We start from the raw sequence: 14,143 nt of genomic DNA, 5'->3' as shown, positions 1-14,143 counted from the left end.
TTCAAGCCTAAGTTAATTGTATCCAGTTTGCAAATTAATTCCAATTCAGCAGTCTCTCGTTGGAGTCTGTTTTTGAAGTTTTTTTTATTGAAGGATAGCCACTCTCAGGTCTGCCTCTAGCTTTCATCCAGATCACACCACTCGATCCATTGTCTACAGCCAAGCTCTACGATATAATAGCATTTGCTCCAACCCCTCAGACAGAGACAAACACCTACAAGATCTCTATCATACATTCTTACAACTACAATACTCACCTGCTGAAGTGAAGAAACAGACTGACAGAGCCAGAAGAGTACCCAGAAGTCACCTACTACAGGACAGGCCCAACAAAGAAAATAACAGAACGCCACTAGCCATCACCTTCAGCCCCCAACTAAAACGTCTTCAACGCATCATCAAGGATCTACAACCTATCCTGAAGGACGACCCATCACTCTCACAGATCTTGGGAGACAGACCAGTCCTTTCTTACAGACAGCCCCCCAACCTGAAGCAAATACTCACCAGCAACCACACACCACATAACAGAACCACTAACCCAGGAACCTATCCTTGCAACAAAGCCCGTTGCCAACTCTGTCCACATATCTATTCAGGGGACACCATCATAGGGCCTAATCACATCAGCCACACTATCAGAGGCTCGTTCACCTGCGCATCTACCAATGTGATATATGCCATCATGTGCCAGCAATGCCCCTCTGCCATGTACATTGGTCAAACTGGACAGTCTCTATGTAAAAGAATAAATAGACACAAATCAGACGTCAAGAATTATAACATTCAAAAACCAGTTGGAGAACACTTCAATCTCTCTGGTCACTCGATTACAGACCTGAGAGTGGCTATCCTTCAACAAAAAAACTTCAAAAACAGACTCCAATGAGAGACTGCTGAATTGGAATTAATTTGCAAACTGGATACAATTAACTTAGGCTTGAATAGAGACTGGGAGTGGATGAGTCATTACACAAAGTAAAACTATTTCCCCATGTTATTTCTCCCCCCACCCCACCCCCCACTGTTCCTCAGACGTTCTTGTTAACTGCTGGAAATGGCCCACCTTGATTATCACCATAAAAGGTTTTCCTCCTTCCCCCCCCCATCCCCTTCCTGCTGGTAATAGCTCATCTTAAGCGATCACTCTCCTTACAGTGTGGATGATAAAACCCATTGTTTCATGGTGTGTGTGTGTGTGTGTGTGTGTGTGTGTGTGTAAATCTCCCCACTGTATTTTCCACCGAATGCATCCGATGAAGTGAGCTGTAGCTCACGAAAGCTTATGCTCAAATAAATTTGTTAGTCTCTAAGGTGCCACAAGTCCTCCTTTTCTTTTTGCGAATACAGACTAACACAGCTGCTACTCTGAAACCAGTCACTTAGGAGTATCATGACTGTTACAGTGCAGTACACCATGGCCATCTGGAGCTTCACAAAAGCAGCGGGGGATAGAACTTGCATCTACCGTGCTCCAGAAGGATAAGTCCCTAGCATATGAGTTCCTTTAGATTTTATCAGTATAGGGCTTCTGACACACAGCTGAGCAGTTGTGAGTCCATTCAGTAGAGGGCAGTGCATGTTAGCCTCTACAACGTTTAGTCTCTGGCTCCACAGAGAGTTGATTAGGATGGGAATGTGTCATCTTCCGTATTTGGAAAACACATGCTACCATTTGGGTGCTACTGCAAAAGGAATATTAAAAAAATAATTTTCTAACTGCCTCTTTCTCTGTGAACCCCTGCCATGCATAGCTGTTAAAGTGAATACAATTGATCATCAATCTGTGCAGTCATTTAGAAGGTAAATCAATCTGGATATGGGAAACTGTTGTAAAGGCCAGTTCTCCAGGCAGCCAAATTCTTACTACAGGCTTCAAAGAAGCATTTATCAACAGGGAACAAGAATAGGCTCTATCCACCAACATCGGGTGCTCTTGAGAGGAGGCATTAGGTGCAGTGGAGTAATCCATGTTAAATGCCCATATCTCCTCCTTTAATCTAAATTTACCTTGTCTCACTAATATCCTGGGACCAACACAGCTACAGCAACACTGCATGCGTGTGTCTCCCTGTCCTTTGTAACACGAATGGAGTGGCCTGAACCCTCACTGCTACTTCACACCCCCAGCCCATCAGATCCCCAATGGCTAGCTTTGTTCTGCCTTGTTAGTCACCTGCTAGTGCCCATTGAAAGCGTTTCACGGGATTGTCCCAAGGAGAGATGACGTAATAGCAAATCAAGGGATAATGAACAAAGAGGAGATAGATAGCAGGAGGACAAGGGTTAGGACAGGAAGAGATTTAGAGATGTTTTATTACATAAGCATTTGATCAAGTGCTGGGATATTGCATTGTATTTATTGTGTGGGGATGAGCAGAGCGAGCGGAATCTATATATACGCTAATAATTATAATATGAAGGAAGAATCAGGGAACAGGTCAGGCAGGAGTGCGGACGACTAGTAGTCAAGCACCATCCACTAGACAAAATAGCTGCATCTGTTGTGTTGTGTAACCTAAACAATTTCATCTGAATGTTGTCCTAGGATAAAAGTCTGCTACTTTGAAAACCAACCTCTTGACTTTGGGCCTACCATTCATCTGTCAGCAGGAGACCAATGTGAACTTCATGCCACCAGCCTGCCCCACCCTGTCCCCACTAACGGGATTTCCGTGATCTTGTAAGCTAGCCATAAGCTAGGAGGCTCAAGTGAAAGGTCTCCACAGGAAAGAACAGGTGTTGCCTCCCAACACAGTGTTAGGGGATTGTGTGCTATGGTGATAGGCGGCAGTAGACAACCCGAACATAGGGAAAAGCAGTGTTATTGACTCAGTAGTTGGCACTCTTGCTCTGAATCAGGTTTGAAATGGGGAGTGTAACCAGCATGCAGTCTAGTTTTAAAATTCCCAAAGTGGCTTCCATTACTTTCTTAGACCTCATTGATAAGAAGCATATCCTGTCATTCAGTTTATATTTTCCTTTCATTATTTTGTTCCATTACCCATGTGTATCACCCCAAATAATTCCTCTTTCTCAGTGTCTCACTAGCTGGGCAGATAAGATTCTTTTAATCTCTCTATAATACCGAGATCTTTTATAATACTTTTTATCAGCAGATCTCAAAGCACGTTACAAAGGAGGTCAATATAATTAGCCCCATTTTACAGGTGGGGAAACAGAGGCACAGAGCAGTAAAGTGAGTTGTCTGAGGTCACTCAACAGGCCAGTGGCATAGCTAGGAATAGAACCCTAGTCTCTTAAATCTCAGTCCACTCTTCTAGCTACTAGGCCACACTGCCACTCATCAATCTATCCTTCCACCTCCTCATCATATCTGTTGTTTTTCTCTCTACTCCTTCCTATCCGTGCAATATCTTCTTTGTAACTAGAATAACAGGACAATCTTCCCTCCAATCCCTGACATGAACAAATGAGCTTTACACCCTAGCCTGTAGGTCAATAAACTGTCAGCACTGTCATACCAACAGACAAAGCAAATTCCATAGCTAGGCATCCTCTGTAGAGAATGCCTTGTCCCCAGAAGGTCAAATCTAGCCATTGTTCGGGAGAGCATCCAGACATGCCAACCCCATGAAAAGAATGGTGAAATTGGGCTTGTTTTTGGCTTAATTGGCTTGTGAGTTGCTTGTTGGCTTGTTTTTGGCTTGTTGTTTTTTTTTTTTTTTTTTGATTGGCTTCCAGCAAGCAGGGTCAATGAGGGGAGAGAGTCAGGGGTGCCCAGCGGGCCCACCACAGTCCCAGACTGCATGCCGGGGGGATCTAGTCACATAGAGCGTTGGGGATTGGCTTGTTTTGGCCTTGTTTTGAAATGGGATTAACTTGATATTCGGCTTATTGTTAAAGTCGGAGGGCTTATTTACTGCGGGAAAGTTGGCAACCGTGAGAGCATCCCATCTAATCTCAACTGCCATGATGACGCATTGGGAAGAGCGGTGTGTCTCATGCAGCCAGGATCCAGATCATGTAGGACTTTGGACTGCACCTGGATGCACATGCCATTCCATCAGTGGCCTCTGTATTATCAACACCTAGGAGATGCCTTAAGGAGACATGTCCCAGTGCTTGATCATTTACTTTCCCTTAGCCACTCCCTTGCTGAGCGGGGGTCTGGACTGGCCACTGTGGATATGAGCATGACAGAAGGGTGTGGTGTCTCCGAGGTAATCTCAACTCCTTGCCCTTGGGGCTATGAAGCGACACATGGCCCAGCTGGATTTCCAGGGCTGTAATTAACTTGGAATGACCACACCCCATCGACCTGGCTAATTCCCCTGAAATGGATTATCTGTCTGAAGGAATCTAGGCTGTTGAATAAGCCCCATACAGTACAGGTTTCACTTGCATTTTGAAGAAAAAGCCTCTCTAAAGTGGATTTCTGAGAGGAGACAATGCCCGAGAAATGGCGGGAGGATCTTTGCACTAAAGGACAAACAGCTAGATACTGGAAATAGCAGCGAATCCTTCCCCAGAACTCCCTAGTGAAGAGAGAACTGTGAGACAGCCCAGCTGCTGCATTCTGGCCTCCCCTGTGCTTGGAGCTGCCAGGGGACCAGCCTGCTGGGGAAGGTTTCACTTCTGGTCTAATCTGGGCTGATCCTGCTGTCATTGATTTTAATGGGAGTTGAGAGCACTCAGCCCTGGCTGGAGACTCTCCGCTCCTTGCAGGATGGAGCCCTAATTAGGTCTGATCCTGCCTCAATAAAGTCAATGGGGGCTTTGCTCTTGGTGTCAGTGGGTGCCGGGGCAACCTGTAGAAAGGTCCTCAGCTGAGCTGTGGGCCTCTGAGCCTGCTCCCGGAGGCAGAAGGGTGGTGATATCTCAGGCTCATGGCCCCCAGCCCTGCTTGGTACTTTCCCATCATCTGAACAAAGTACTGGCCCAAGTAACCTGTTTTCTATTTCCTGACTGAGTGCATCTCCCATTGACACACTTGGGGACTGGCTGGAGATGGGAAGGGTGGGGGCAGTGTGACCGCTGTACCTTCCGAAAAGGGATGGCACAATACAGACCTAGACAGGGGAGGATAATTTACGAAGCTGCTGAATGTGCTGTCCATCACCGTGGGCATTTTAACAAGGCCTAAGGGTACGGTTTTGCATCTGCGCTCAGCATTGGCCTAACATGGCTCCTAGTGCAGTTGCACTGACTTCAATGAAAGCAGAGTTTGGTTGGAGTGCGGTTTTCAATCGCACTCCATGTTATCCTGACACCTACCTGGGCAGCCCTTACTCATCTGAACACTGCAGCCCCGTGAACTCCAGGAAGGGTCCTATCATGAGAGTAAGGGCTGCTGGATTGGGCCCTGAGTCCCTGCAGGATGTTCATTGTAAACACCCAAGAGCCCTCTTGCTGCTGTGTGGTGAGGAGGGCATGCGCAATACCACCCAAAGAGTAGGCACAAAACCCCAGCCCGTGCCCTTTCAATGGCGAAGGGTTAGTCTTGTGGTTAGGCCTAGTCTCAGGACTCTTAAGTTCCAATCCTGGATCTGGACAGATGAGCTGTGTGGCCCTGGGTAAGTCCCTACCTCTCTTTGGGCCTCAGTTTCCCCATCAGTACAGTAGACCTAACTTCCGGGGACAACAAAAAGCTCTCTTAATTCTTGTTTAAGTGCTCTGAGATCTTTGGTGGGGAAGGGCAGCATGTTGTTGTTGGTGCTGTTGCAGAGCTTGTCCGGGAGACTTTAGCTCTCGCTGGGAGCTTTTCATCCCTGAGCCTGGAGCACTGCTCATGGCTGTCCTTGGGTTCCATCTGGTCCAGCAGTCCAAGGTCACCTTGCAGCCCACTTTCCTTCCATCTGTGTTTCCAGAGCCAAGTGCCCTGGGGTCAGCTCCTTTTTGTTTGCTGCCCCGAGTCTGGAAGCCTAATTGCCAACAAAAGCAGTTCCAGTCCCTCCTGTGTCCCAGGACTCAGGACCAGGGTGCCTGGAAGGGGCCTCGCATGAGGGACTCCCTTTGTTTTCCTGAACGGCTCGTGCTTTGTCCCTCAGTCCAGCTGCAGAAAGTGGCTCCGGTTCAACTTTAAAGTGTACACAGACTCCAAGTCTTTCAGACTGAACCTCTGCCATATGTATTGACAGCGCTAGTCACCATAGGCGCCTGGTGCTGCGGGGGTGCTGCCACGCAGGGCAGGGCCTGGGCCTGGGCCTGCAGCCCAGGGCCCCCTCCAGGCAGGGGCAGGGAGCCAGAGAGTTGCAGGAGCAGAGAAATATTCCCTCTTCCTCTGCACTAAGATGCTGGGCTATAAGCTCCCCATGAGGCCTAGCGCAGCTGCTAAGGGCATCGGGCCCCATAGGGTGCTACTCACTGCTGCAGGAGAATTGGCACTGAGCTGTTGCAGCCAGGAGAGGGAGTGTTCCTATGCAGGGTGTCACCCTATTGCTTGGCCCTCCAGAAGTCTCAGGGGGATGCGGTGGCAGTGGCTCACATTGAGAAAGGATCCAGACCAGGGATGTTTTGCCCTGTCTGCTCTGTGTAGACGCTAAAGATCTCATGCTCCTTCTAGTAAGAGCAGGGTTTGCTTTGTGCCCTTGGCCAATACTTATTCACCAGTGTGCTGGCTGCCATTCTCCACCCCAGGGGTGGGGGGGGGAGGGGAGAGAGGGGTGTGTGTGTGTGTGTGTGTGTGTGTGTGTACAGGCCCAAAGCATCTTGGGCTCTCTCAGGAGGAAAGATACTATAGTAAAGACAAAGATGGGCCTGAACAAAACATTCCCATCTCCAAGCATGCCCCTGGCCCATAGCAGCTCTGTCATGGGTCAAGTTGTCAGATTGGTTCCAAGCTTCTCCTCACTTGGAGGAGTCGGGATACAGGCTGCAAACCTCAGTTAATTATAATTAGAGTAAGAAACGAAGGCGTCTGTATCCTTTTCTTACCAGTCTTCTGATTTCATTCTTCAGCTGGAGGCTAGTTCTCCAACATATGGGCTCTGAAGCTATTTGCTGTTCAGTGTCTTTTCCACCCAGTAACCATGTCCATCCTGCCCTCTTCCCCCCCCCCAGTGCAAGATGTCTGTGAATGGTCAGCGAGGAGAATGCTGGTGTGTGAACCCCATCACTGGGAAAGTGATCCAGGGAGCGCCTACCATTCGCGGAGACCCTGAGTGCCATCTCTTCTACACACCCCATGAACAGGAGGAGCGGGGAGCACATGCCCTGCGCACGCAGTAGATGGATGCGTTCCTGCTCACTGGAGACAGCTCAGCCTAGCCCCGGTGCTGGATTTTACATGGGTTTCAGCATGTCTATTTATGTTCTGGAAAAGACTGGCTTTGTGCATTGCCTGTGGCCCTCTTCTCTTGCCTTCAGCCTGCTGGGGAAGGACCGGGGTGCAGGGTGGGTTGCAAGGGGGGAAGGAGCAGAAATTGCTTTTCTTTGGTGTTTTGTGTAAAGTCAATGAGAGACAAAGCTTTGTCTTCTGTCGGCTCTGCCCCATGGCAGCATAATAGGTATCCATGTGCTTCCAGAGTCCCCCGCGGCCCACTTAGCCCCACCACTGCAAAGCGATAGCGTAGTGCAAGGGAAACAGGGCTTATGCGGGAGGCCCAGGTGAAAACCAAGCAATCCTGTTGAATGTAGAGTCCGGAGCTCCCCGGATGTCTCCAAAGAGCCTAAGTGATAATGCTCAAAACAAGTTGAATGAAAATCTTTGCCCCCCAAGACCAAAGAATGTAAATAATACGCATCACCTCCTGCTCAAGTCCTGTCAACCTGTCCCTATTGCTAAGCTGCTCTTTCTGTTTATCATGAAGCGGGTTGTGGTGGTGGGGTAGGAAAGGAGGGGAATTCCCAGCTGGATCACGCCAGTGTGCAGCTCCCATCACCCACCTCCAGGGAGGCAATGGAGAGAGAAAGGAATTGACTGTACAGCCAGCCCCATGCATTGCGCGTGAGGCAACATCCCCAGAGATGCTGAGCACTTTCAGTTCTCATAGACTTCCCAGAGAGTGGATAGTTCTCAGTATCTCTCAGGACCCGGCCCTGAATTATAACCTAAATCTTAATGATCCAGTCCCGCAATCTCACTTCTTGTGGATAGGAGCCTTACTGGTAAGGTGGTAATTAAGGGCCCAATCCTGAGCGGCACTGACCACCTGCAATTTAATTTAATTGCAGGTACTCAGTACTTCACAGGATCAGGCCCTACATTTTTTTAATTGAAGGAGCAAGAATTAAATTGCAGAGAGAGGAAGGCTCTTGCAGATTTAGGGTAAAAATCCAAGGAGTGTCTCTCTCTCTCTCTCCCTCCCTCCCTCCCTCCCTCTTTTTCTAAATAGCAAAAACCCATCTAAAACCCACACTTCCAAGTGGCTGCCAACGTCCCTCATATGTTGCAGGGAGCATCAGCCATTCAGCACACACCTTTTGTAAGTAAAGTGCAGTATATATATAGTGCTTTGGAAAGCCCCACCCCACTCCCTTCCCTGCGTGCGCACGCGCGCACACACACTCACACTCACATTCACACTCTCTGTGTCTCTCTGTGTCTCTCTGTTTCTCTCATAGATTTAATAAACACAATTCCAGGAACTGTCGGTGATGTTGCACTGGAAGATCAGTTCCCAGGAACAGATGATGTCTCTCTACCGTTACTTTACACATTGATTTGTTTCTGTATGAAACACACACAAGCTGAGAATAAGCCATGAGATTTTCTTTTCATACCTGTGACATTTGCAGGACAATTACTAGGTCCTTACACTTAAAGTAATCGTTGGATTTTTTAAAAAATATATTCAAAGAGGAAGATCAGACATCTCCACCGCTTCCTTGTGTTGAACTCCTCTGAGTAACTTGTACAGCAGCTCGCATGTGGAAGTTGGTTCATTTCTAAGGTGGTGATTAGTTGAAAGGAAAGGAATGGGATTTAAAAGATAGGGCAAAGCACATGGACTGCCCATGGGGAGTTTGGAGCCAACAATGGCTCTGCCGGACAGGCATGCTGAAGATGGACAAGTGCTTTGGAAGAGCTTTCAGGTGGCAGAATGTCTGCTCATGGGGAAACATGCAGCAGCTCAGTGGGGAAGTAGCCTAAGGAGTAAAAGAGCCACCATCCACTGATGCATCTGAGTCATTTTGAGGAGCTGCTGCGTTATCTTGTATGCGTCATGTGCTGCCCATAGAACTGGGAGAGGGGTTAAAGCTGCACAAAATTGTTACCAGCTGAAATGAAAGGAGGGCATGTGACCTGAACGTCACTGTGCCTAACAATGTAACACACCTCTGGGCTTAGACTTTCTGTTCACTTCCTTGCTGTATAGTAGTTGAACTGAAACCGTACTTGGTAAATCCAAGAACATCCTGGGATAGGAAGTGAGACCAGGCTTAACATTTGTTCTTTTGCTCTGTGAATATTTGCTGCTCAGTTTAATGTACTTTCTTGTGATCTAGTTTGTAGTTAGTTACCAGTGCCTTCAATTGATAAATATCACCTGCACTTGAACACACACACAAAGATGATCTTAGTTACCAATAACAACTGCAGACTCTTCTTAAATGCAGATGCTGAGCTGTAATGGACAAAAGAAGCATCAAGGGGGGCGAAATCACACCCAGATTTAGCGTCGTTAATATGAACAGAAAAAAAATTCTGGAAGGGATCAAAATTTCACATGGAAACAGCAAATGACACAAAGAGAACCCCTAGCATGGGCACTGCTCTCTGAAATTAAACCCCCAGCTCATCCATCTGTGAGATGAAGTATGAAGGCGATTAAAAAGGGTGGGGCAGGAGTCATCTCTTTTGTGTATGTTGTGTGTGTGTGCGCATGTGCGTGCATGTGTGCGCACTCGTGCAAAACCTAGTCGTAAAAATTGGTGCTACCTGTTTTCTGTTAACATCAAAGGAGGGCTGTTCTGCTTTTCACATAAACCTAGGGAGCATCTGATCTTGTCTGCAGTTTGTACCTTTTGTTTTGTTTAGAAATCATGATGCTTTTTTCTTTCTCTTTTGGAAAAGCTGAACTGCATAAAGTTGGAATAAATTAAATGGGATGCCAGAAAAGTGTCATCTTTTTTTCCCCATCCATTCATAGAACATGTGTTTTTGCCTGGTGCATCACACATAAATACTGGCCAGTTCCCTGCTTTGTCCTACGAGTATTGTAAACATGACGCAATGGGCAACAAGGAGACAGTGGCCATTTATTATTATTATTGGTCCCATTTGTATAGGGTGAGAACAGAGGTATAAGTTAGCCAGCCTGCCCGCTGCATTTATTCAATGCTCATGGCTTATACCAGTTATGCTCTCATTTTGAATAAAGATAAGTCTTTGGCCTGCCTAGTTGCAAAGAAGATCTTCTATGTGTGAGCCACGTGTAACCCAAAGCAGTGAGCCTGTTGACGGCCTGAAACAATAGCTCTGAGAAGTGTGAACCTGCCTGCCACCACGGCTTTCATTGAGAGGTTAATTCCAAAGTGTACGGGTGGAATTTTAAATGGCAGCATTTATTAAGTGATCATTGTAGCAGATAGACTGGGGAAGAAAGGAGGTCTGAAGGCTAGGAGGGATGGTAGTTGGGAGTTGCTGCAGGGAAGGAAATATAGACCCAAAGGAGGGAAAAAAGAAATACAGGAAAAATAGAGGAGGCTGGGGAAGGACGAGAACAGAGCAGAAGCAGAGATTGTCTTGGTCACAGCTAAGGACAACCACCTGTATTTCCCCTCAGTGGTCCAGCAAGAACACCCATTTAGGCTTCCAGCTCCCCAGCATTGCCTGTCTGCACAGTTCCCTGCCTTCATTGTGTTATTCCCAGCAAAGCCCAAATGCCCAAGGACACCTGTTTGCTTTCTCTTCAGAGATGGTTAACAAGTGTGATTGCTACGGTTATTATTTCCCACACAGCACTTCCTATGCAAGCCTACTTTGTTCTTATGGGAAAAGCATTAGAGAGGAAACATCTTAAAACAATAAAAACTTACACACGTGCTAATGAGATAACCAGAGTTAACCCCAACTCTGGCATGGATTCCTGCAGGAGCAGTCCTTCAGACCCCTACCCCGGGGCGGATTCCTTGTGGTTATATGTTTAGCAGGGGACTGGACTAGAAGACTTCTCGAGTTCCCTTCCAGTCCTACATTTCTATGATTCTATCTCAGCTTCAGTTCAGAACAAGCCCAGTCTTATGGGGGCTCAGTAGGTCCAGTCTTTCCAACCTTACCCTAATAGTTGGAGGAGTCCTCCATGGATCATGGTTCTTGTCCAATTGTTGGATCGGGAAGAAGACCCTGAACTAGTTTAAAACCAAGCTGTTTGTCCGAAAGCCCTTTCTTTGTCTAGTGGTCCCTGGTGAATCCAGTTTGAACTAGCATGTGCACCTCTCCAGGGGGTTGGGTTCAAAGGGTTGGTAATGGAAAAACTACATGAGCATTCTCCCTCCCTACTAGAGGAAGTACATACATGACCCCAATAACACACACCCAATTGCATTTTTAATGCAAAAAACCCCCAAAGGTATTAACCCTAATTCAATAAGGTTTAGCTTAATTCAGTAAAGTTGATCTTAATTCCCCAATGATATTACAGGCCTGAAGAAGAGCTCTGTGTGAGCTCAAAAGCTTGTCTCTCTCACCAGCAAAAGTTGGTCCAATAAAGGATATTACCTCACCCACCTTGTCTCTCCAATATCCAGGATAACACGACTACAATGCTGCTGCATATTACAGGATATTGGCTGTCTGTCACAGTGCTGGCCAGGGGCATGTTTTCTAATGAAAGATGCAGAATGTGACAACCAGATGCTAAACAAATACTAGTGATACCAGCCTAAAGTTTGTTTGCTCTGTGAAGGCCCCGTGCTCCCCTGGATTGCTATGTGTCAGCCTCCTGTTGAACATCAGTGGGCTATCCGCTGCCATTCATGGAGGCCTAAACGTGTCCCGTATCATTAGAAATGGAAGCTGCCCTGTCCTCTGCTGCTTTAAAGGAGTGATCCTGCTTAAAAGAGAGACTCTCTTGCCTCTGAAACCATCTCTTTGGTTATTAATTGTCTTTGATGTCCAAGGGAGTTTTGGGTGTTCAGCACCTCAGGATCAGGGCCACTACATATTATTTGCCGAGCACCCCAGTTCTGCTTACATAAGACACCATGACTATCCAGGCCCACACCACAGTCATCAGCGAGGATCAAATTTTGGCCCTTTAGAACAAGTCTCTAATGAGTTCAGTAGCAGTAGCTCTGGCACAGCTAAGTAAGGAGCAGGTTGGTAGCCACATTGTGGCTGGCCAATTGCAGGGTCTGTGATGCAGCCCCTAAACCAGTGGTTCTCAACCTATTTACTATTGTGGGCCACATATGCAGCCCACAATGTGTTACGTGGCCTGCATCCAATACTACATGCCCTGAGGATGTCACAAGGGTCGCAGCTGTGTGCTGATTGGGCTGCAAGCGGCCCACGGGCCGCAGGTTGCGAACAAACTGCCCTGAACCAATGCATTGTACTGGAGAGTTTATAGAACAAAGCAGACACTGACAATCTGAAATAACAAATAGTCCCGGTTTAATAGGGATTTTGCCAGATTGCACCATGCCATGTCAGGAACCATCTAATTATTACACTACTTAGTCCTGCCTTGCATGCAGGGGACTGGACTAGATGACCTAGTGAGATCCTTAGTCTGCAGAAGAGAAGATTAGTCTGCAGAAGAGAAGAATGAGGGGGGATTTGATAGCTGCTTTCAACTACCTGAAAGGGGGTTTCAAAGAGGATGGCTCTAGACTGTTCTCAATGGTAGCAGATGACAGAACGAGGAGTAATGGTCTCAAGTTGCAATGGGGGAGGTTTAGATTGGATATTAGGAAAAACTTTTTCACTAAGAGGGTGGTGAAACACTGGAATGCGTTACCTAGGGAGGTGGTAGAATCTCCTTCCTTAGAGGTTTTTAAGGTCAGGCTTGACAAAGCCCTGGCTAGGATGATTTAACTGGGACTTGGTCCTGCTTTGAGCAGGGGGTTGGACTAGATGACCTTCTGGGGTCCCTTCCAACCCTGATATTCTATGATATTCTATGATCCCTTCCAGTCCTATGATTCTGTGTGCTGACTGAGTTTTCACAGTGTGTTCCAGGCAAGTCTGGGATATGCGCTAGAAGAGGGTGAGAGACAGTTTATCCCCACTCCCAAATCTACGGTGGTTGGCAAAGCAGGTGAGTGTAGGTGACCCACTCATTTCCAGCTCAGGCAACGTTTGACAGTGGGGAAGGTAGGATTTGGTCAATAATATGTGCCTCTTAAAGGCTGATTCTGGGTGCTGTCCCACGGACTTCAGAGGGCGCGGGAGCAGACTCAAATAAAGGGCATTGCAACAGGACTCTGCCTTAATTCTTGTGTCAGAGCTACTCTCTGCACCCTAATGGACTGAGGCCACAATCCAGTGGGTGGCGTACACTCACCAGAGATATTGTTACTTATTCAGTGATGCCCGAATACAGATTTTTGCAAATCAACTCCAGACCTGCCAGTATATGGCCGGTGCCTTCGCAGGGCTGTCAGCCACTGGTAATTTCCTGTTCCGTTTGGTGGGATCACCCACGCCATAGACAGGGCTTAACTTATCGTTTTGTTCCTCATTGTGCTCTGGACTTCAGCAGAGAGGGTCAGTGCTTAGGGCGCCAGGCTTGGGTTCAAGCTCTGCTCTGTCGCACACTTCCTGGCAAGTCCTTGGCTCTCCGTGCCTCAGTGTGCCATCTGTAAAATGGGGCTACGAAGCAGCCCGTTGCTCACCGGGGTGGTGGGAAGCTAAATGCATAAAGGTGGTGCGTGTTCAGCTACTACAGTAATGGGTCTCATATATTTGCAAGTGCCAGCCAGCCTGCCTTGAGCAAAGATGGCCACTACCTCCCTTTGTTTCCTGGGGGCTGAAGCTGGCCTGCCCTGAAGGAAAATAATAGTGGCTCCCCGTGAAGGGCAGGCAGAGGCCAGGGGAATGTAAAGAGGCTGGGAATGAGCCTGTTGGCCAGCAGGTTCGGGGGTGGGAGGTTGGGAGCAGGACAGGGAAGGTGTCAGGGAATGTGGGGGGCAGGAGGCAGGCCGACTGGGGGGGGTGCAGGGGATGGTGGGGGGAGGCAGAGATGGAGCCAGTGGCACCAATTAGTGGGGTGGGGGGGGTGAATGCCTCCCC

General features: G+C 47.7%; 1 protein-coding gene across 2 annotated transcripts in view; it reads left to right on the top strand.

Moving 5' to 3' along the window:
* Positions 1–10,019, top strand: part of IGFBP2 (insulin like growth factor binding protein 2) — a 109,131-nt gene extending 99,112 nt beyond the window's left edge. For both annotated transcript variants that reach the window (XM_043504874.1, XM_043504875.1), the window contains exon 4: positions 7,024–10,019. In XM_043504874.1, coding sequence (XP_043360809.1) covers positions 7,024–7,191 — 168 coding nt within the window. In that variant the 3' untranslated portion in view covers positions 7,192–10,019. The remainder of the gene's footprint in view (positions 1–7,023) is intronic.
* Positions 10,020–14,143: the final 4,124 nt, after the last annotated feature.

This window comes from Dermochelys coriacea, chromosome 11, assembly GCF_009764565.3.
Source record: "Dermochelys coriacea isolate rDerCor1 chromosome 11, rDerCor1.pri.v4, whole genome shotgun sequence".
Lineage (NCBI taxonomy): Eukaryota > Metazoa > Chordata > Testudines > Dermochelyidae > Dermochelys > Dermochelys coriacea.
This window is presented reverse-complemented; position numbering and strand designations above follow the sequence as displayed.